The sequence below is a fragment of the Schistocerca gregaria genome, chromosome X, assembly GCF_023897955.1.
Source record: "Schistocerca gregaria isolate iqSchGreg1 chromosome X, iqSchGreg1.2, whole genome shotgun sequence".
In the NCBI taxonomy this organism is placed as follows: domain Eukaryota; kingdom Metazoa; phylum Arthropoda; class Insecta; order Orthoptera; family Acrididae; genus Schistocerca; species Schistocerca gregaria.
This window is the reverse complement of record NC_064931.1, coordinates 664,540,467-664,564,098: the sequence shown is the minus strand read 5'-3', so window position 1 is coordinate 664,564,098 and position 23,632 is coordinate 664,540,467. Positions and strand designations below refer to the sequence as shown.

Below are 23,632 nucleotides of genomic sequence, written 5' to 3'. Positions count from 1 at the left end.
TTCCAACATTTCTACGGAATCCAAACTGATCTTCCCCGCGGTTGGCTTCTACTAGTTTTTCCATTCATCTGCAAAGAATTTGTGTTAGTATTTTGCACCCGTGACTTACTAAACTGATAGTTTGGTAATTTTCACATCTGGCAACACCTGCTTTCCTTGGGATTGGAATTATTATATTCTTCTTGAAGTCTGAGGGTATTTCGCCTGTCTTATAGATCTTGCTCACCAGATGGTACGAGTTTTGTCAGGGCTGGCTCTCCCAAGGCTATCAGTAGTTCTAATGGAATGTTTTGACGCAGTATCATATCTCCCATTTCATCATCATCATCTAGATGCTTATCCATTTCCATAATATTGTCCTCAAGTACATCACCCTTGTATAAACCCTCTATATACTCTTTCCACCTTTCTGCTTTCCCTTCTTTGCTTAGAACTGGGTTTCCATCTGAGCTCTGATATTCATACAAATGGATCTCTTTTTCTCAAAATGTGTCTCTTAATTTTTCTATAAGCGGTATCTATCCTACCTCTAGTGATATATGCCTCTACCTCCTTACATTTGTCCTCTAGTCATCCCTGCTTAGCCATTTTGCACTTCCTGTCAGTCTCATTTTTGAGACGTTTGTATTCCTTTTTTCTTGCTTCATTTACTGCATTTTATATTTTCTCCTTTCATCAGTTAAATTCAGTATATCTTCAGTTACCCAAGGATTTCTACTAGCCCTCACCTTTTTACCTACTTGATCCTCTGCTGCCTTCACTATTTCATCTCTCAAAGCTACCCATTCTTCATCTACTGTATTTCTTTCCACCATTCTTGTCAATCTTTCCCCCAATGCTCTCTCTGAAACTGTCCACAACCTCTGGTTCTGTCAGTTTATCCAGGTCCCGTCTCCTTAAATTCCTACCTTTTTGCAGTTCTTCAGTTTTACTCTACAGTTCATAGCCAATACATTGTGATCAGAGTCCACATCTGCCCCTAGAAATGTCTTACAAATTTAAAACTCGGTTCCTAAATCTGTCTTACCATTATATAACCTGTCTGATACCTTCTAGGATCTCCAGGCTTCTTCCATGTATACAACCTTCTTTCATGATTCTTGAACCAAGTGTTAGCTATGATTAAGTTATGCTCTGTTGAAAATTCTACCAGACTGCTTCGTCTTTCATTTCTTACCCCAACCCGTATTCACCTACCACGTTTTCTTCTCTTCCTTTCCTTCAATCGAATTCCAGTCACCCATGACTGTTAAATTTTCGTCTCCCTTCACTACCTGAATAATTTCTTTTATCTCATCATACATTTCATCTATTTCTTCATCATCTACGGGGCTATTTGGCATATAAACGTTTACTACTGTGGTAGGCGTGGGCTTCGTGTCTATCTTGGCCACAATAATGCATTCACTATTCAGTTTATAGTAGCTTACCCAGACTCCTACTTTCTTATTCATCATTAAACCTACTCCTGCATTACCCCTATTTGATTTTGTATTTATAACCCTGTATTCACCTGACCAGAAGTCTTGTTCCTCCAGCCACCGAACTTCACTAATTCCCACTATATCTACCTTTAACGTATCAATTGCCCTTTCTAAATTTTCTAACCTACCTGTCCAATTAAGGGATCTGACATTCCACACTGGGATACGTAGGACGCTAGTTTTCTTTCTCCTGATAACAACCACCTCCTCAGTAGTCCCCACCCGGAGATCCGAATAGGGGGACTATTTTACCTCCAGAATATTTTACCCAAAAGGACGCCATCATCATGTAACCATACAGTAGTGTTGCATGCCCTTTGGGAGAAATTACAGATGTAGGCTCCGCTTGCTTTCAGCTGTTCATAGTACCAGCACAGCAAGGCTATTTTGGTGAATGTTACAAGGCCATATCAGTCAATCATCCAGACTGCTGACCTGCAACTGCTGCCCCTCTTCAGGAACCCTATGTTTGTCTGACCTCTAAACAGATACTCCTCCATTGTGATGGCACCTACGGTACGGCTCTCTGTATTGCTGAGGCACACAAGCCTCCCCACCGACAGCAAGGTCCCTGGGGGGAGGGGGGTGGCCAATTTTACTTAAATGTAGCAAAAAATAAATAATAATCTGACTTATTGTGGTAATGTGCAATGTTTGCTATATGTATGTTAAATTAAATTGTTCAATTTATTTATTATTTTTTCCTTCCAGGTCTTCTTCCCCGATGTGGAAAGAGTTGAATGGGTTAATAAGGTAAGGCAATTTTCCATGTGGTCTTTCTAATTTTTATTTGTTTGTGCTTCCAAAATATATTTCCAGATTGTGGGGTACAGTGCAAATACTGCTGCACTGTGAGCTACTATTTGTGTTTGATGGCAATCTGTATTTGTCATTTTAACTAAGCAAAGTACAGCAAGTGCTTGGAAGTATTGCAGTTATTAAAATGTTGTATGGGGTTAAGTTGTGTTTAGCCTACTGTTGTGTGTTGCTTGTCCAAAGAGTATAACAATGGAAGTTTTACTTCGTGTTGACTTTTTCGTTTGCTCTGGAAATTCAAATAGCATCATTACGATACCTTGAAGCAAAATGTGACATTCAGTAGTATGCTGAGTTAGGCATATACTATGCTTCCTATGGTCATAGCAATATTTTTCTTATACTTTAGCACCTTTTATACAGCTCTAAACATGATATCTGCAGTAATGTTTTTGGGATAGATGTAAAAGTTTACCAGAAGTAAGGCTGCAGGGAACTGGAAATGAGTGCTAAAATTACAATTCTCACAGGCAGTAGTCGAGAAAAAACTTTCTTGAATAACTGTCCTCAAAGCATACTCTGAAAGTAGCCTCCATGATGGGTAATTCAGAAAAAATCCATAATGGAAGTATATATGAACCTGCATTTTCACTTAAACACAAGTCTTGCTTAAATAGCATTTGGAGTGCAACAGCAGCAGCAAAATGACAACCTTAACATATTATGTTCACACGTCTGTTTTATTGCCGTATCACTGTACTAGAGATGTAACGGTGTATATGTGATACTCTGTATTCAAAGGAGGAGAAGGATAAGGAGGTGTGTCTGTCAAGGTAAAAAGGTGCATAAAACAGCAATGTCCATCAGAAAAGAAGTTAGTTTTGTTTCACAGTGAGAAGTTGCGCACATCGTTGACATTCAGCATGCTATAGGATGTTGAGTTAAAGCTAAGAGTTCATTTACAGATCTTACAATTGGTTTTTGTAAAATAAACCTTATAGTGAATACAAATCTAAAAGATTAACTTGGAATAAAAGAATTTAAAGCGATATTCAAGAAAATTGCAATTGACCAGTTTTGCACTAAAAGAATCTTTTTAAACTGAACAAAATGGGTTTATTTTGAAAACAATTGTTTAACCATACAATCTTTTTTGTCTATTCTGGAATTGTTGCCACATTATAGGCTGCTAAAATAAAAATTAAAAAAAAACTCATTTGTAGAGGAGACCTTTCAGGAGGAGACAATTGAAATTTTATAGTTACCATTCACCAAGTCTAAGGGCACCGTCTGCCATTATTATTTGAAATGGAAATATCAGCATTATTTTTGTTTCAAAGTGCACTGATCAAATGTTTGTTGTAACAATAAAGATGATCTATATGTCACACTTCTTCAAAACTTTACCCAAATGGAACTCAAATGACAATGTTCCCATCAAGAGCCTATCATGACAGTTCAACATTAACATGCTGATAGAGGCAAATATATATACATGGAAAATATCAGTTTGAAATATTTTAATGCTGTTTGTAGCAAACTGCTGCCTTACACTGCCAGTTCCAGAAAATGGATATTGACATTACTATTCCTACTGAAAGGGTAGTTAGCATGGCACAAAACATTGATTTCATTGAATTTCATAAATAGGGAACGTTAGAGCTCTTAAGGCTAAACTGGATAGTACTAGGGGGGAACTGATGAGGTTAAGGAGGTAGAAGGGTGACGACAGGTGGGAAGTGGTGGCAAGGAGCAGGGGCCACAGAAATAGAGCAGTATCTGACTGTTTCATCATTGGCACATAAAATAGATTTGTCTTGCTACCTCATTCAACTAAGGAAGAGGCTCAAGTAGTTGTAATTGTAGTTAGCACCCAATAGACTTCCACTAGGAAACCAGTTGTTTCGAAAAGAAGAAAAAGAAATATAAAGTAGGAGGAAAGTTCTGTTGTTAGGTAGTATCCATGGAAGACGTGTGGGCCAGATATTGAAGGAAAAATTAGGGGACAAGTACCAGGTCCTATTTTCAAGCCCAGTGCTGTCTTAGCCAGGTGACAGATTAGATTAATACTTGTTCCATAGATCATGAACACGACACTTCGTAATGATGTGGAACGTGTCGGGTTAATAAAAGATGTCTGTACAAGATATTACATTACACAAAATATTGCATGACACTAATGTTTAAGTTGTTGTTTTTATCCCCTCTTAATTAATATCTAAAAATTCAGCCAATGAGTAGAAGGAGTTGTCATCTAGAAATTCGTTTAATTTAGTTGGCTATCTGTCAGGCTTTTGATGCTGTTTGGTAGGTGACCAAAGGCTTTTGTGGCAGCATAACTTACCCCTTTCTGTGCCAAAGTCAGATTTAACCCTGCATAGTGAAGATCATCTTTCTCCTGGTGTTATAGCTATGCACACTGCTATTACTTTTGAATTGGGTTGGATTATTAACAACAAATTTCATAAGTGAATATATATACTGTGAGGATCCGTAGATCCTTAAATATTATCATTGTGCAGGTGTATCACAAAGCAAAGTCATCATGTTGTGGTAATGGGGGGGGGGGGGGGGGGTAGGGATACTGTATTGATAGGGAGTGGGGCTACAATATTGAGTGTGATTTGGTAAAAACAGCATCTGCAATGAACCATGCAAATGTTGGCTTGGTTCCTGCTTTCATGTGGCATTGATAGCCCCAGTTAAACAGGTCTGTCAGGAGGGTCAATATGGAGCTATATCAGCTGCTTGGTGTAGCTACTTTCTCAAGCATAGGTTTGGTTCCTGTTAATGGTATTGGTAGGGGGGACTTTGCAAGACATGGTCTACATCTCAGTAGGGAAGGGAAGGGTAAATTGGCTGATATGATAGCAAAATCTTTAAGGGGGTCACTGAAACTGATGGGAGTACCTCTTTTTTGTGCTAAGATTAGTTCCAATCATCAAACATTAATTGAAATTAAGTTTAATTAGAAGCTCAGACAGGCAGGTACTATAGATGTTAAAATATCACAAGATTCTCCTAAAAACACAGCGGAAAATGTTAGTATATTGCATCAGAATATCAGGGGATTAAAAAACAAAGAAGATGAGCTTCTTGTTTGTTTAAAAGCTTCATAAATTGAGGGTGGAATAGATGTACTGTGCCTCTGTGAACATCATATAATCACAGGTATGGAAATGGTAAATGTAGGTGGATATAAGCTTTCAGCACATGTAAGTAGAGACACTATGGAGAGAGGAGTTGACATATATGTTAAAATTTGTGAAAACTTAAGGAACTGAAACATTTTTGTGTAGAGAAGCATTTGCATGTCAGTTTAAGCTAAATAATGGTACTTTTATAATCGTAACCATGTATAGGTCCCCATAGGGAAATTTTCAGCTATTTTCAAAAAAGTTGAATTCTTTGTTGTGCCGTCTGTCAGGCAGAAGGAAGCAATATATTGTTTGTAAGTATTTCAATGTAGATTGTCTGATAGAAAGTTTGACCTTGAAGTTATATTTGGTTCTTTCAATTTGATGTCAGTTGTTGATTTTCCTACGCAGGTGGTACAGGAATGCAGGGCACTGATAGATAATGTTTTTATACGCCAAATTTAATCGAATAAAAGCTTTTCCCGTTAAGAATGATCTGTCTGATCATGATGCACAGCTAGTTACAGTATATGACACATCTCCATACAGTAATGCAAAACAGTCTTCCAAAATAGTGCATTCGGTTAGTGATTTAGCAGTTGAAAATTTTAGGTAAAGCCTGCAGCAGCTAGAGTGGGGTAAAGTGTATCGGGAACCTGAAGCTAATTTAAAATTTAACCTATTTCATGATACCTTTGTGAGTGAATTTGAAAACTGTTTCCCCAAGAAAATGCTCAAATATAATTGTCAGAAACCATCTACAAAGACATGGCTTACTAAAAGGATAAAAAACATCTTGTAAACAGAAAAGGAAAATGTATCTTTCAGCTAGGAGGATTAATGATCGAGAAACAGAGAAACCTTTAAAAAACTACTACACTGTATTAAGAAAAGTTATTAAATAGTCCAGAAGTATGTGCATTATGTCTGAGATTAGCACATCTGACAATAAAATTAAAACTACTTGGAATATTGTTAAAAGGGAAACATGGCAACTGAGAGCACAGGAAGACTGTATTTCTGTCAGACTTGATAAGAAGTTTGTTGTAAAGAAGTCAGAACTAGAAAACGTCTTTAATAATCATTTCTAAGTGTTGTAGAGAGAACGGGCTCCAGCTATTCATTAGAAAATGCAAGGCAGTATATTGAAGAGGCAATACCTATGCAATTTGATAAAATTGAAATTCAACCCACCTCTTCTACGGAAGTTAGGAACATAATACTTTCATTCGAGAGTAAAAGCTCACATGGAATTGATGAAATTTTGAACAGAGTACTAAAAGGGTGTTCCCAACAGATAAGTAGGATTCTCAGCTATGTATGTAGTAGCTCACTGAAACAGGGTATTTTTCCAGATCGACTGAAATATGCTATTGTTAAACCATTGCATAAAGAAGGGGATAGGTCTGATGCTAACAGCTACCACCCAATCTCACTTCTGACAGCTTTATCCAAAAGTCTTAAAAAGGTGATGTATTCAAGAGTGGCATCACATATTTGTAAAAATGAAGTATTAACAAAATGTCAATTTGATTTTCAGAATGCATGTTATATATCCTTTCACTGATCAAATATTAAATGCATTGATTAACCAAACATCACCCATTGGGATATTTTGTGATCTCCCAAAAGCTTTTGATTGTGTGTGTCATGAAAATCTTTTAGATAAGCTTAAGTATTGTGGTATGAGTTGGGCAGTACACAAATGGTTTAATTCATATTTCACTGGAAGACTGCAGAAGGTTGAAATTAATGATACAGATAGTCTATAAAAATCAGCAGAGTCCTCTAACTGGGAGGTATCAAGAATGATGTCCCACTCTATATTCATAAAGATGCAAGGCTAGTTCTTTTTGCTGATGATACAAGTATAGTAATCACACCCAACAAACAAGAATTAGCCAAGGAAATTATAAATAATGTTGTTCAGAAAATTATTAAGTGGTTCTCTGCAAATGGGGTCTCTCTAAATTTTGAGAGTACACAGTACATACAATCCTCTACAGTAAATGGCATAGCACAATTGATAAATACAGACATTGATCAGAAGTCTGTTGCTAAGGCAGAATATTCAAAATTTCTGGGTGTATGCACTGATGAGAAATTTAATTGTAAAAACACATCAATGATTTGCTGAAACAGTTAGGTTCCTCTACTTATGCTATTAGGGTTATTGCAAATTTTGGTGATAAACATACCAGTAAATTACCCTGCAATGCCAATTTTCATTCACTGTTTTCATAAGGCACCAATTTTAGGGTAATTCATCTTTGAAGAAAAAAAGTATTCATTGCACAGAAATGTGTAATGAGAATAATAGCTGGAGCCCACCCAAGATCACCTTGCAGGAACGAAGTATATTCACAGTACCTTAGCAATACATATATTCACTTATGAAATTTGTTATTGATAACCCATCCCAATTCAAAAATGATGACAAAGTGCATAGCTACAACACTAGAAGAAAGGATAGTCTTCACTATTCTGGGTAAAATCTGACTTTGGCACAGAAAATGCTGCCACAAAAATCTTTGGTCATTTTCCAAATAGCATTAAAAGTCTGACAGATAGCCATCCAACAGTTAAAAACAAATTAAAAGAATGTCTGAATAACAGCTCCTATTGCTCAATAGATGAATTTTTAGATATAAAGTAGTAAATGTAAAAAAATATTTAATTACTTTGTATAAAGAAAACTTACGTTATAGTGACGTGTTCCACATCATTACAAAATGTCATATTCATGGTCTATAGAACAAGTATTTATGTATGTATGAAGGAATAAATCAAAGTAGTACACTGTGCAATGAAGCTGACAACAAAGATTTTGGTAGGTATTCTTCAATGAAAATGTTTGTAGACAATGATCTACATATGTAAAGAAGCACAATAGTGAAGGGATGTTGAAGAAAGATCTACAGTTGACAGTGATCACCCCTCTATCAAAAAGAGAGAGAGAGAGAGAGAGAGAGAGAGAGAGGGAAAGAGAGAGGAGATCTAATTTAACCCAGTATGTTTTTGTGTAACAGTACTTCAGTTTTACAAAGTTTTTTTGTTGACTGCATCATTGTGAAACACATGTATGCGTTTTCTGAGAGTTACCTGTATATTTGTCAACGGGAAATAGGGCAATCCTCATTGAGGGATTCTCATAGAAACTGGGCAGTGGTTGGTAAAAATTGTTAACCAGGTACCAAGAGCTACAAAGCACATTTAAGTAAAGACATCATGAATAAACTGCTCAAGCAAGTGATCATGACACATCTCACAGAGGAACTGAAATTGTGTAACTCAGGTGTGGAAATGTAGAGCAATTGTGCTTAAACTTGAGGCGCATGAATGATCAAGATTTCAAATTGATGTGTCCACTGCTGGCGGGCAAAAGTAAACAGCCCAGGTATAGGGAACAAGCAAAAGTTTGTTGAACACAATTTCCACAAAAATATTATTCACAGTGAAACAAAAGAAAGAATGGTTCTTCAATAAGTGAACCAAAATGAATATTAGTCTTTCAGTAAGTGAAGCGAAAAAAAAAAAAAATAAATAAATAAATATCACGTGTAAATAACGGAACCACTTAGATTCCCAGAATCACAAAGTAAATAATAATTTCCATGATCTTGAAATAGCTATGATACACACTCTTCTGTTAGCATAATCTTGATGTCATTTGAGGTTTATGTTAAAAATAGTGAACTAGATTTCTGTAGTCACATGCTCTTTGGTGAGCAGCGTCTTGAAGTCCTATTAAATTTAGATTAAAACAGAAAAAAAATAGATCTCTCGTTTCAGGTTTAGAACCAAAGTCCAATCCCAAGTTTCAGTGAAGGAGAATAAACACTTAACAACCTCTTATGGTGTACTTTGCTGAAGAAGTATTGAGGGATCTAAGTCTGACAGGAATAAAAACTTTCTGTCTGACACTATCTTGTTGTCTCGAAGAACAGCAGTGCAGTTTGCAAAGCCTCAACCACCACATCACTGATCACTTAAGAATCCCCGCTGGTGTCGAGTGCCAACCTAAGTAGTCGCCTCACAGATGGATACTTGCTGGCCTAATTTTGGCATATGACATGGCAGATGCTTGCAGATGTGCAGTTTGTCAGTGACCTCTGTCATTGTGTATGTGACCTGGTGATCTGGCCGGAGTACTGTTTATGCTCTCTGCTTGTCTGGCTGTGGAGTTACAGTATTTTGAAATTCCATATTGTATACACTGTAGAGGTTGAGCTTGCTGCAACCCGCATGATGAATATATTGTGCATGGCACTGTTGGTGCCGGATGTCTAGGGTGCCACAGCACATATGTGATATGTGGTTTATTCATCTCATTACATACAATTTTCAACTCATTTGATTTGATGTACAGGAGACATGTCAAGGTTTACAAAAGAAACTTTTTTCACTTTTTTAAGAGAAATACAAAAGTTTACATTATATTTTACATTTCTAAGTTACGTGTACATAAAATAATAAGTGTAATACAATCCCTGTGTTCAGATTGTGAAGCTGTCCTCAATGAATTCATCGACAGAATAATAACACTTTTCCACCAGATGAGTAAAGAGCAATCTTTTCAGTGAACCCATTTCCATTTTAAATATATTACTGCCTTTTATTTTATTGAAAATTTTTTAACTCCATATACTCTGGTGTTTGGGCATATGAAGTATACTTACTTAACAGAATAGTTGCACCATAATCAATTTCATCCCCATCAATGCATTCATTTCAGTGCAGTGCATTTAGTCATTGTCAACACTGATGCAATCTAACAAAATTCCCTGACATTTTACGGATATTTATCAGATGTACCAAATGAACCTCGTATGTAATGAATACAGTGTCAAAATTAAAGTAATTGATGCTTGTACAAATGTGCACAGAGGTTGTTCTCCCCTGCTGCACAGCCTTTTTCAGTTTAGCTATTAGCTTCATTATGAGTTTTCACCAACTTTAATGAATTTTTGTTGGCGATAAACTATCCAATAAAAAGAATTTTGTACTGGCACAGTATTCCAGTTTCGGTTCGAATGACACACACCACACTATTACTCTGAATAGTTGTATGATCAGAACTATTCCACAGATAAAGTTCGTGCTTGTATGATATTGTACACGTTGTATACCAACAAAACAAAATTCTGTCGATGCCAATGCCATTTATGTGCCAGGCCAAGATTGTTGCATTTTCCCCTTTTATGTGTGTGTTTAGTTTAAGTCACTATGATAACTGAGTTACACTTTGCTAAACTGTAAAAATACTGAATTCAGCTAGTTACTCCTGGCCTTGACTTTTAGGATCTCGTGCATGAAGAGAACAAGTTTGGGTTTGCATTGCTAATTTTTCTCGAGTGTATTCTAGTTGCCATTGAGGAAGCTATTCTCTTTCTCCATGAGGGTCACTATATGAATGTTGTGTAGGATTCTGCGCCAAATTAAGGAGAATGATGCAGGATAGCTTAATTCTGTTGCCTTTTTGTGCTGTTTTTCATTTTCCTTAATGACTTTTGCTCAAGGGATCTGAAGTGAATTATGGATAAGAGTGGGGCTAGTTAAATTTAGAATATTTTCTTCTTCCTGAAGTATTCCTACTTTGGCAGGTCATTTGTCGAATACTCTATAGGACCAATTTGGGATTCTATCTGACACTATAACAATACTGAGTTTCAGAAATCTCAGTTGCTATTCAGCATCACTGGTAGTGATGTATGTGTAACTTACCTCTCTGCAGTAGTGTGACAGTGGATGGTTCAATGTTTTTCCCCCGTTTGCTAAGTAATGATGAGACTTCAAATTCAGTATTTCAGTTTTTGTATTGACACTGCCTGTTTTCTGGTTTGGCACTTGTCTCATCAACATTTGTCTGCTCACATAGATCTGCATACTTTGTTTAGTTACACTGGAAGAAACAAACTAACTTCAGCAGCAGCTTCAAGTAAAGTAGAAACAACATGAAAGAATCATAAACCTACCTCAAATTTGTAGCACACATGCATGTCCAAACGAACTACCCATTATAATTCAGACTAACACAGGCACTGCCATATTGTATTTATCTGCCAATACCGGGCAAGTGATTTTCATTTAAAATGTCTCCCCTGTATGTGATTATACACTACTGGCCATTAAAGCTGCTACACCAAGAAGAAATGCAGATGATCAACAGGTATCCATTGGACAAATATATTATACTAAAACTGAGATGTGATAACATTTTCATGCAATTTGGGTGCATAGATCCTGAGAAATCAGTACCCATAACAACCACTTCTGGCCGTAATAACGGCCTTGATAGGCCTGGGCATTGAGTCAAACAGAGCTTGGATGTCGTGTACAGGTACAGCTGCCCATGCAGCTTCAACACGATAACAAAGTGCATCAAGAGTAGTGACTGGCGTATTGTGACGAGCCAGTTGATCGTTCACCATTGACCGGACGTTTTCAGTTGGTGAGAGATCTGGAGAATGTGCTAGCCAGGGCAGCAGTCGAACATTTTCGGTATCCAGAAAGGCCCGTACAGGACTTGCAACATGCGGTCGTGCATTATCCTGCTGAAATGTAGGATTTTGCAGGGATCGGATGAAGGGTAGAGCCACGGGTTGTAACACATCTGAAATGTAAAGTCCACTGTTCAAAGTGCCATCAATGCGAACAAGAGGTGACAGAGACGTGTAACCAATGGCACCCCATACCATCACGCCTGGTGATACACCAGTACGGCAATGACAAATACACCCTACCCACAGCCATGGCCTCTGAGCTGATAGTCCGTGCTGCTGCAAATGTCGTCGAACTGCTCGTGTAGGTGGTTGTTTTCTTGGAAACGTCCCCATCTGTTGACTCGGGGATCGAGATGTAGCTGCACGATCCGTTACAGCCATGCGAATAAGATGCCTGTCATCTCAAGTGCTAGTGATACGAGGCCATTGGGATCCAGCACGGCATTCCGTTTTACCCTCCTGAACCCACATATTCCATATTCTGCTACCAGTCATTGGATCTCGACCAATGCGAGCAGCAATGTTGCGATACGATAAACCGCAATCGTGATAGGCTATAATCTGACCTTTATCAAAGTTGGAAATGTGATGGTACACATTTCTTTTCCTTACATGAGGCATCACACCAACGTTTAACCAGGCAACGCCGGTCAACTGCTGTTTGTATATGAGAAATCAGTTGGAAACTTTCCTCATGTCAGCACGTTGTAGGTGTCGCCACCAATGCCAACCTTGTGTGAATGCTCTGAAAAGCTAATCATTTGCATGTCACAGCATCTTCTTCCTGTCAGTTAAATTTTGCATCTGTAGCACGTCATATTTGTGTTGTAGCAATTTTAATGGCCAGTAGTGTACATTACATATGTACAAGTACATGTTATGGACACTTTGTTGTCAACCTGTGGAAGTTGTTTGGCTGTGAGTCATGCTCAGATAGTGAAATGGTAAGGCGACCAATCGCGATAAGTGGGAAATATGGATTGGAGTCCCGGTCTGGCACAAATTTTTATTGCCGTTATTCCATTATACAGCTGATAGTAGTCCATATTTGCGGTTCTTAATACATTTCACGTATTTCATAATTTCTGTAGTCATCGCAGTTCCCAAGGAACTTGCATCATAATTCAGAATAACACAGTTACTGTAGTATCACATATTGCTAATGGTTAGTGGCACTGATCCATCACTGCCCCTGGATCTAATTACCAGTTAAATGTGAACTTTAATAGCCTATCAAATGATGTTACAGAAACACTTGTGATTTGAAGATCTGATCTTTTGAAACTTTATTCCAGAGTAAGATACTATGCAGTTTAAACCAAACCATTACTGATTTCAGAATTATTGAAAATCAATCTTCAGGCAGCTGTTACAGGCTTGTTTTGCTTTTCTGGTGGGGTCTCATTTTTAGTTATTATTATACAACAGGATGAACGTTTTCCACTGCAGAAATGTTGCGTTACTATCTTCTTACCATGTACACATTTAGTCCCCTCTCAACCCCCAGCCCCACCCCCCTTTCCCTCCCCCACAACCAACCAATCTTACCTCATACAACTTTCAGTTTCAGTTATCAGTATTCTTAATTGAAAGGTAAGACCAGTAGTAGAGCTCTGTGTCCACGTCCATATCCAAGACAGTGTGAGCGAATATAAAATGGAGCACGCCTTTAATTTTGGGTTTCTGAGGATTCCCAATTTCTAGCATTGTGTCTGGGCAACTTGTTAAGACTTTCACATCACAATACAGATTTCCTCTCTGAACCTTAATCTAAAAGGATGACAGATTTATACTGAAATTGTGATTATATCTTTCGCTGTCATTGTATGTATTACTAATATTGTATATCACTAATTAAAACTGATGGTGGGGACATACTGGGTATGTCTTTGTATATTTACCCCCTTGACTTTATTTGTATTCCTGGTGAGGTGTCCACATGTTCTTTTGTAGAACTAACATCTCTAAGTGTTTAAGGGCATCCTTCTGCATTATAAAATTATAGTTTGGTTATTGATGCTGTCACCATCTGAGGTGGTGCAGTGGTTAACACACTGTATTCATATTAGGGAGGATGATGGTTCAAACCCATGTCTGGCTATTCTAATTTAGGTTTTCTATGATTTCCCTAAATTGCTTCAGGTAAATGCCAGGATGGTTCCTCTATAAGGGCATGGCCGACTTTCTTCTCCATCCTTCCCTAATCAGATGGGACCGATGACCTTGCTGTTTGGTACCATCCCCCGAATCAACCAACCATTGATGCTATCAGCGCTGTTCAGAGTTGTTACTCAAGTAGTTTTGTGGCGAGCCTATTGGTCATCACTTGCTGTTCTGATACTTGATTTTCTTTTTAGTAATGCAAATAGTCCAGTTTGATTCCTTTAATTACCAAATTTTTAAACATTTCTTTTTTCAGGTAGTGGAAGACCTACAATATAAAATAATAATATTAGTTTTCAAGGATAACTTTTCCAAAACTTGCCTTTAGTTTTTAATAGTACTTAAAATGGTAGAAACAAATTTTTTTATACATATCATAATTGAGATGTCCCTTTTGTAGACTGAATTAGTGGTGAATTATTGGTCACATAGAAAAAAGAAATGAATTATTTTATGCAGTGGTGATCACAATGTACTTTTTCATTCAAATAGAAAATTTACAATCATGATGAAATACTTTCATTCCAGATCCTTCGTCAAGTTTGGCCAAATGTAAATCACTATGCCAAAGATATCCTTAAAAACACTATTGAACCAAGCATCAGAGAAAGCTTAGTTGCTTACCACTTAAATGGCTTCCATTTTGAGAAAATGGTATTGGGTAGTATTGTAAGTATATCACAAACCATATTTTATAACTAATTTCTTATTTAATACCCTTGAATATTTTCTTAAATCATTATTTAGTGAGTATGGTCTGCAGAATATGTACAGAGAAACAGAAATGTCTGCAATCCAGTTAAAAAGTGTAGTACATGCTAATTGTAAAATATATTGAACATTTCATTTTATAGCCCCTGAGGATTGGTGGTGTGAAGGTATATGACCAGAATGTTCCACGGGACCAAATTATTTTGGATATGGATGTTTCGTAAGTGCTATTTGCCGTATTATTATTATTATTGTTGTTGTTGTTGTTGTTGTTGTTGTTGTTGTTGTTACTACTAACAACTGTATTTTTATGATATTGTATGAAACAAGCAAGATAGCAGAGCAATCTTACGTTTTGGATTGCAATCGTAATTTTATACAATGAGAGTATTTTCTTTATCTGTTGGAGAAGGAAGCAGAGTTATTCAACCTTTGTGGCCAGTACTGCATCAGCTAGTGCTTTGTACATTACAGGGGGGAATGTTATGCAAAATGTTTCAAAAAGGTTCATACAGTTTCAAGGACTATATTCTACATGAGTGAAGGTAGAAGCATGGAGTAAATCTTAACTTCATCTTCTTTTACGTGTATATTCTACAAATTGCTGCTAATTGCATGTTACAGGGTACTTCGTGTTGTAGCACTTATTAAGGCTTCTTCCCATTCTATTCATGTATGGAGTGCACAAAAATTGCTTACCTAAATGCCTCTGTGTGTACTGTAATTAGTCTAATCTTGTCTTCATGGTCCCTGCAAGAGAATGCACAGTGGTTTTTAGTATAATCAGACAGTCCTCTTTTAATGCTAGTTCTTGATACTTTGTAAATAGGTGTTCATGGTATAGCTTGCATATATTTATTTAAGCTTCTGCAACTTCCGATTTTTCAGAAACTCTGTGAGACTCTCCCATGAGTCAGACAACTTGTGATCATTCATGCTACACTTCTTTGTATACGTTCAACATCCCCTCTTGGATATTTTCTGTATGGTTCTCACACACTTAGAGCATTGTTCTAGGATGGGTCGCACGAGTTCTTTGTAAGCAATCTTAAATTTCCTAGTATCCTGCAAATGAACTCAATTTTGTTGCCTATTTTACCAAAAAGCGAACCTATGTAACAGTTCCATTTCATATCCTTACAAAGTGTTACATCCAGTTATTTGTCTGAACTGACTGATTCCAGTTGTGACTTATTGATATTGTAATCATAGGATACAATGTTCTTTCATTTTCTGAAGTGTTCAACTTCACATTCCTTCATTTAGAGCAAATGGTTTATTGTAACCATTGAGAACTTCAAGCAGTTGAATTCTGTACGATTTGAAACGTAAACGTTGCCACAAAACCACACACACACACACACACACACACACACACACACACACACACACACACACACACACACACACACACACACACGCAAAATTCTGTTGAATGTGTTGCACACTTTGAACAAGTGCTCAGGGGAGACCTAGGAACTTCTCATAAACAATCCATATCTTGAAACTACTGGGTCATTTTCAAATATCTTGAGCTGTAGAACAATTCAGTGCTTACTCACAATGAAAATCAAACCACACAGTTGTAACTGAACTGCACATGTTGAAATGGCAAATGGGAAGCATATTTTGTGTCCTTGTTATTGTCATCTTAACTCGATGCACTGGGTAATGAATGAGTGAGAGAGCAAGCTAACTACAGCAAGGAGGCCTTTATTAGCAACCACTTAAATCAACTACTTAAAACTGGTGCAAAGGTGAACTTTTAGTTTCAGTGCATAAATTAAAATTCACCCCAGATTTCTATTTTCGTTCTTGTAGAAGATGTAATCTTGTGAAATTACATGAATCTATTTGAAACACCATGTGTACTACAATATCAATTTTATCTTACCTTTAAAGTAGTTAAATTCATAGTCGAAACTACCTGTGACAGTATACTTACCTTTTCAGCAGGCTCTAACCTCTGCTGTGAGTGTTGTTAAGGCACTTATTCCAGTATTTTAAATTTCAGCTGCTAAATTAATGGAATATAAATTTGGATTATAATTTTGCATATAGTGTCATGTGATTTGTGTAGTTCGTTAGTTTTACCTGGAACAAACTGTTTTCATTTCTGATCTCTTTACGCCATGTTGATTTGTAGCAGCGCACATTCTCATTTTGTATTATTGTCAGTATGGTGCACATTAACCTACGTTTGCAAGTTCATATTAAGGTTGATAAATAAGTACCCGCTCATGCAGAGGAAATGAAACTAAGGGGGGAACCTTGTCATGGGACTATCAGACACTTGGAGAATTAATATATTTGTAATATATGTGTAAATGTTCATTTATAACTTGTAACACTAATGTCATCTCTCAACGAATCTCTTTCCATGCTGGTAATACTTTCCCTTGTGCAGAAGTCGCCGTAAACAAAGACCACTATCAGGACATCATGCATGCTACAAAGCACTCTCTCTAATACTTTTTTTTTTTTTGTAAATTGCATCTATCTGAATTTATGAGATCCAGGGGAATTCCAGTTTGTTTCCATTCTTTGGAGAATGCATCTTTTTGTGTTTATACTTGTGTGCTAAATAGTTCAAAAAAATTCCTTCCATGAGGTAATAACATGCTGTCAGCAAAAATGCTTTGTGTTCTAGATGTCATCATTCAGCGGCCGCCTAAACCATTTATTAGATCCCTTGCTATTTAGTTGGCACTAACTTGATTAAATTTTCATTTATCTTGCATTATATTATACACTACACTGTAAAAACTATTTAACTGGTGTACCAAGTTTCACAGCTGGATCTGTTGGTAGTCCCGAAAAGTAGTGACATTAAGTGAAGATACAACTGCTATTAGATTATATATTAATACCTTCAACTGCTGATGGGTGTTGGTATGTAGCAATGGGGACAGGTGAAAATGTGTGCCCTGACTGGGACTCGAACCTGGGATCTGCTTACATAGCAGATGCTCTATCCATCTGAGCCACCGAGGGCACAGAGGATAGTGCTACTGCAGGTACTATCTCTTGCACACTTCCTGTGAGACCCACATTGTCACCTTATATGTCCACACACTACATCCGTAGTGTCCCAGCCCAGCACACTCATTACTCGTGGAAGACATTCTTACCAAGTCCCGTAAGAGTTCTGGTAATATGTGTGCATTTGCGCAGAAGAAGAAGGTCATGACTGGTATTGTTAGAACTGTATAGTCACCATATCCATGTAAGTAAACAACTGGTATTGGTCACCCAGAACACAAAAAATTTTCAGTCTTCAAATGGACATCTTAAAAAAAAACTGCACCACCTTTAGACATGTTTATGTAATCACCTCCAAGCTTGTTCAACATTTTCCTGTAAATTTGAATTTGGATTTGTTATGGTGCACTCAGAAATTTAAAAATACAATTCTGTTCTCCACCAAAGAATGATAACAGCATGCTTACCACCTTTGCTCAGCAGTTCACATATCTGCCACAAGAACCAGAAATCATTGAAGTAACTTGGCCTGTGAAGTTTGAAATAGAGTTGTCCAAATGAACATAGTAGAATGTAAAATGATGTTCTACGTGCTGCTCTTAAATTATACCAGAGAAGGTGTACATTTGCTCCCTTGTTAACATCTGTTTGAGATTTCCTGCAGTTCTTCCCACAACATTCTGAGCTGCATTCCTATTATTTCTTTCTGCTCGAATCTGACCCTATAACAGACATTGTAAGTACAAAACGTTAACAGGATTCCTGCAGTCATTTAGCAGGCTTAGCTTATGTATGAATTACCATGCTAAGTCATATTTTTGACCTGTAACATAACTGAAAAACACCTTTTTGGCCTGTTACTGTGTAAGGATTAATGCTGTTTGAAAGATGAATTGTGAAAGTTTGTAGGGAATTTGTGCATGTGTGTTAGAGACAGTCTCGCCACCCTGTAGAACTTGTGCGGCAATACTTTCTTGTCCAAATAAGATTAGTTTTGAGTGTATCATCCCAGATATAGATTTGGTGAAATTATTTGGATATCTCGCATTAACATAAGAATATAAGTTGATTATTGTTGTTAAGATACAAAAATGTGCATTGTTAACATAAGTTTCAGACTAAAAGAATTTAAAAAATAGTTTTACTTCATTTCCAGAGTGATTCTGACACTTTTCTTTTTAGAATTTCTGTTGTGTGTGATGAGTTTTCAAGTTTACATTTCTTATGTTCTAGGTACGCTGGTGACTGTGATATATCTTTTAGTATTGGTGGAATCAAAGGAGGCATTAAAGATTTACAGGTGTGTTGTATTTAATATCTAGCATATTTTCTGCCATGCCAATTACATGTGTGTCATTGAGTTTAGGTTTATCATCATGATAATCATATAAATCATTATCATTACTTCTGCAAGCATACTACATGACAACCACTAGTAAGGTTTTGTGAACTTAATGCTTGTATCTTCTCGTTTCCCTGCCCCACCCCTTTCTTAAAAAAAAAAAAAAAAAAAAAAAAGGGGGGAGGGGGCTCCGCTACTCCTCATCAGTTCCTCATTCTACTAGTTTCATCCTGCTGGTTCTAATGTATTTGCATTGCCAGTTTAGTGCTGGGTGCAGTTCTCTTTATACCTCCTGTAAATTGGTACTAGGCATATTCTATCTCTCTCACTCACACATAGGAATTTTTGAGCTCTCTTTACCACAGACTACATGCTGTCAATGCAGCCACCACACCAACGAAATTGGCATTTACCTTTATGTATTCTTGATAGCTGTTACATATATACAAGGTGGCAGTCAAATGGAAACAAGACAGGCTATATAATGTGCATGTGCATGATGTGATGTGGATGTTGGTAATGCAGGCAGGAGGTCCCCCCCCCCCTCCCCCTGCCTCCCACTGCACGTCCAGGGATTAGAATAGGCCCAAGGTATTCCTACCTGTCATAAGAGTCGACGAAAAGGAGTCTCACATGTTTCGGCCTTTATGTGATGGTCCTCTATACGGTTTGTCCTCCATTTCTCAAAATTTTCCCGAAGAGCAAGCCAATTGGGGAAGGGCGCCTTCCATATTGCGTAATGTCCATCATGCGCTGAGACTTCTTGCATCTTTCATCAGCGTGGATCTGCACTTACGCTCATTCTCCAGCTGTTGGGCGAGGTCACCCTCCTGAGTGTGTTTTCCTCCATCCTCTGTGCAGTATCGCTTTCTGCACTGCCGACCATTATGGTCTTCTTAGCTCGTTTGCGCCTGATATCCAGCATGGTAGCCAGTCCATTGTGGTGGGGCTGCCATGTACCCTGTTGGTTGTAGCCCTCTGACAACACAGGGATCACTCTGCTGATGCCTGTGCCATTAACTCCCCACGTATGCCAAGGAGTAGATGCCCGTCACCCCGGGGCATTGGGGCTCTCAGCAATGGCCATTCAGCCAGTTGGCCTTTGCTGCGGCTGGGTGGCGCCTTTGGGGAGGGCTCCTGGTCAGAGTGGGTGGCATCAGGGTGGATGACACACCATGAAGCATTGTACGTCATCTCTTGCTGGTGGTCAAACACTAGCAGTCTCTAAGCGGTCAAAGTCTGACCTCAGTGCTAAGAAATACGACCCCAAATCGTATCCCTCGCTGGCCACTCCATGGGAGGAACACCAGACTAAGGATGGCAGCAAAGCTTATTCACCCCGGTACGTCATATGTACGAGAATCGATAGGGAATCTTCCTTGTCAATGAAGCCTCAGTTTTTTGTGGAGCATTTAGAGGACAAGTTTGGGGTGGTGGAGGGCTTCTCCAAAATGCGGTCAGGGTAGGTCTTCATCAAAACAGCATCGTCTGCCCAGTCACGGGCACTACTCACCTGTGACAAGCTGGGGAATGTTTCTGTTTCCATCACGTCCTATGAGCTTAAATATGGTCCAGGGTATTATATTTCACAGGGATCGTCTTATGCTGGCTGATGATGAGCTGCGCGAGTATTTAGAGCGGCGAGGTGTCCATCAGGGTCTGGGGGATAAACAAACTACCACCAGTGCCTTCATCTTGGCCTTCGAGGGCGACACATTACCCTAGAAGGCCAAGGTGATGGTCTACCGCTGTGACGTAAAGCCGTATATCCCTCCCCCGATGCGGTGCTTTAAGTGCTGGAAGTTTGGCCATATGTCTTCCTGCTGTACTACCAGCATCACCTGTTGGAATTGTGGACATCCTTCATATCCCAATACTCCCTGTGCCCCGCCTCCCATCTATGTCAACTGTGGAGAGCACCATTCGCCTTGCTTGCCAGACTACAGGATTCTCCAGAAAGAAAAGGAAAAATAATGGAATAAAAGACCCTGGATCAACTGACCTACACTGAGGCTAAGAGAAAATATGAGTAGCTACATCCTGTGCATATGCCGTCAACCTACGCCGCCACTACAACAATGGTTCTACCATCTTCCGTTCTGCCATGTACAGTTGGCTCTCAGCCGTCAGACTCCACCTGCCCCCTTGGTGGTGGGAGGCACTTCCTTCCCAGTTGCTCCTGCACAACCTACTTCAGGAGCCAATCCCCCCCCCCCCTCCCCCCAACCATTGAGGACGTCAGTCCCCACTTCTCAGCCAGAGAAGCGTAAGTCTTCTTCGGCTCCTCTTGCGAGGAAGAGATCTCTTGGGTCTCTCCCTTCCCAGCTTCCTACGAGTGACAAAGCTGACACCAGCCAGTGGCTGAAGCATCAACAGGTAGCTGGTCACGGTCCTCCTCAGTCCCTGAGACTGAATCAGTGAAGTCATCCCAGCTGCACAAACCTACAGAGCAGCGAGAGAAACTTCAAAAGAAAAATACTCCCAAGAACCAAGGCACTGCGGTGGCACCCACACCGCCACTACTTACAAGCTCTGTGTCTGAGGATGAGGGGCAGATTCTGGTGTCTGCTGAGGATGTAGATCTCTCTGTGCCCTCGGACACAATGGATTCACTCATCTGGTTGCAGCTGGTGACCCTGAGGTGTAGACTACTTCATTGAGTGTTTCATATCTTCCCAGTCGCATGATCATGTAATCCTCCAGTGGAATTGCAGCAGTTTTTCCACAACCTGGCTGAGCTATGATAACTGTTAAGATTTACACCTGCTTTCTGCACTGCCCTACAGGAAACCTGGTTGCCAGCAATGCAGACCCCTGCCCTCCGCGGCTATAAGAGATATTACAGGAACTGTAGCGACCATAATAGTGTGTTAGGTAGGGTTTGTGTCTTTGTCCTGAACTCAGTATCTAGTCAACGTGTGCCCCTTCAAACCCCTCTTGAAGCTGTGGCTGTCAGGATATGGATGACATAGGAAATAACTGTCTGCGATGTGTAGCTTCCTCCAGATGTTGCAGTACCCCTGTACATATTGGTTGCACTGATTGATCAACTCCCTAAACCTTTCCTACTTTTGGGAGACTTAAATGCGTATAACACTTTGTGGGGTGGCACCATGCTTACTGGCAGAGATAGGGAGGTCGAAAATATACTGTCACAACTCGACCTCTGCCTCTTAAATACAGGTGCACCCACACATTTCAGTTTGGCACAGGGCACATATTTGGCCATTGATCTCTCAGTTTGCAGTCCTGGCCTTCTCCCATCCATCCACTGGAGAGCACATGATGATCTGTGTGGTAGTGACCACTTCCCCAACTTCCTGTCACTCCCCTGGCATCATGCCCATGGACACCTATCCAGATGGGCTTTAAGCAAGGCAGACTGGGAAGCGTTCATCTCTGCTGTCACCACCGAATCTCCCCCACATGGTGCCACCGATGTTGTCGTTGAGCAGGTCACTACAGCAATCTTTCCTGCGGTGAAAAATGCAATCCCTCATTCTTTAGGGTGCCCCCAGCAAACGACAGTCCCTTGGTGATTGCCGGAAGTCACTGAGGCAGTTAAAGAGCGTTGGCGAGCTCTATAGTGACATAAGCGGCACCTTTCTGTAGAGCACCTAATAGCCTTTAAGTAGCTGCATGCCCGTGTTCGCCAACTTATAAAACGATGGAAACAGGAACATTGGGAGAGGTATGTGTCAAATCATTGGGTGCCGTACGTCACCTTCCCAAGTCTGGACGAAGATCAGACGTATTTTTGGGAACCAGAACCCAACATGTGTCCCTGACATTAACGTCAAGCGCAATTGCTGAACACTTTTCTGAGCACTGTGCTGGAGTCCCTGACTCGGAGAACCACCCCCGCAGCCTTTTGCACTCTTTAACGGCAGGCAGAACAGAAAGTCCTCTTGTTCACTACATGCCACAGTGAACCCTATAATGCCTCATTTACAGAGTGGGAGCTCCTCGCACCCTTGCACATTGCTAATTTAAACACTTCAAAGAATAAACTTTAGCCTTTATTAATAGAGAAAAGCTATTATTCAGTAGAAGCTTTAAAGTTCTAATAGCATTTTGTAAAACAGTGTACATAGCATACAAGTTTGTTTTTGCAACAAAAAAAATAATAATTTCTGACCTTCACTATTTACACTGAAGTGCCAAAGTAACTAGTATAGGCATGCTTATTCAAATACAGAGATATGCAAACAGGCAGAAGATGCCACTCCAGTCAGCAATGTGTATATAGGACAACAAGTGTTTGGTGCTGTTGTTAGATTGGTTACTGCTGCTGCAATGGCAGGTTATCAAGATTTAAGTGAGTTTGAGTGTGGTGTTATAGTCGGCACCCGACTGATGGGACACAGCATCTCCAAGGTAGTGGTGAAGTGGGGATTTTTCCCATACAACCATTTCATGAGTGTACTGTGAATATCAAGAATTTAGTAAAACATCAAATCTCCGAGATTGCTGTAGCCGGAAAAGGCCCTGCTAAAACGGTACCAACGATGACTAAAGAGACACATTGAATATGACAACATGACAGAAGTGCAG

The 23,632-nt window shown here is 39.1% G+C and overlaps 1 protein-coding gene across 3 annotated transcripts in view; it reads left to right on the top strand.

Annotated features, from left to right (window-relative positions):
• Window positions 1-23,632, top strand: part of LOC126299036 (extended synaptotagmin-2-B) — a 183,235-nt gene that overhangs the window by 3,082 nt on the left and 156,521 nt on the right. For all 3 annotated transcript variants that reach the window (XM_049990676.1, XM_049990677.1, XM_049990675.1), the window contains exons 2-5: window positions 2,196-2,237; window positions 14,572-14,712; window positions 14,898-14,974; window positions 18,970-19,036. In XM_049990676.1, the coding sequence (XP_049846633.1) occupies window positions 2,196-2,237; window positions 14,572-14,712; window positions 14,898-14,974; window positions 18,970-19,036 (327 nt within the window). The remainder of the gene's footprint in view (window positions 1-2,195; window positions 2,238-14,571; window positions 14,713-14,897; window positions 14,975-18,969; window positions 19,037-23,632) is intronic.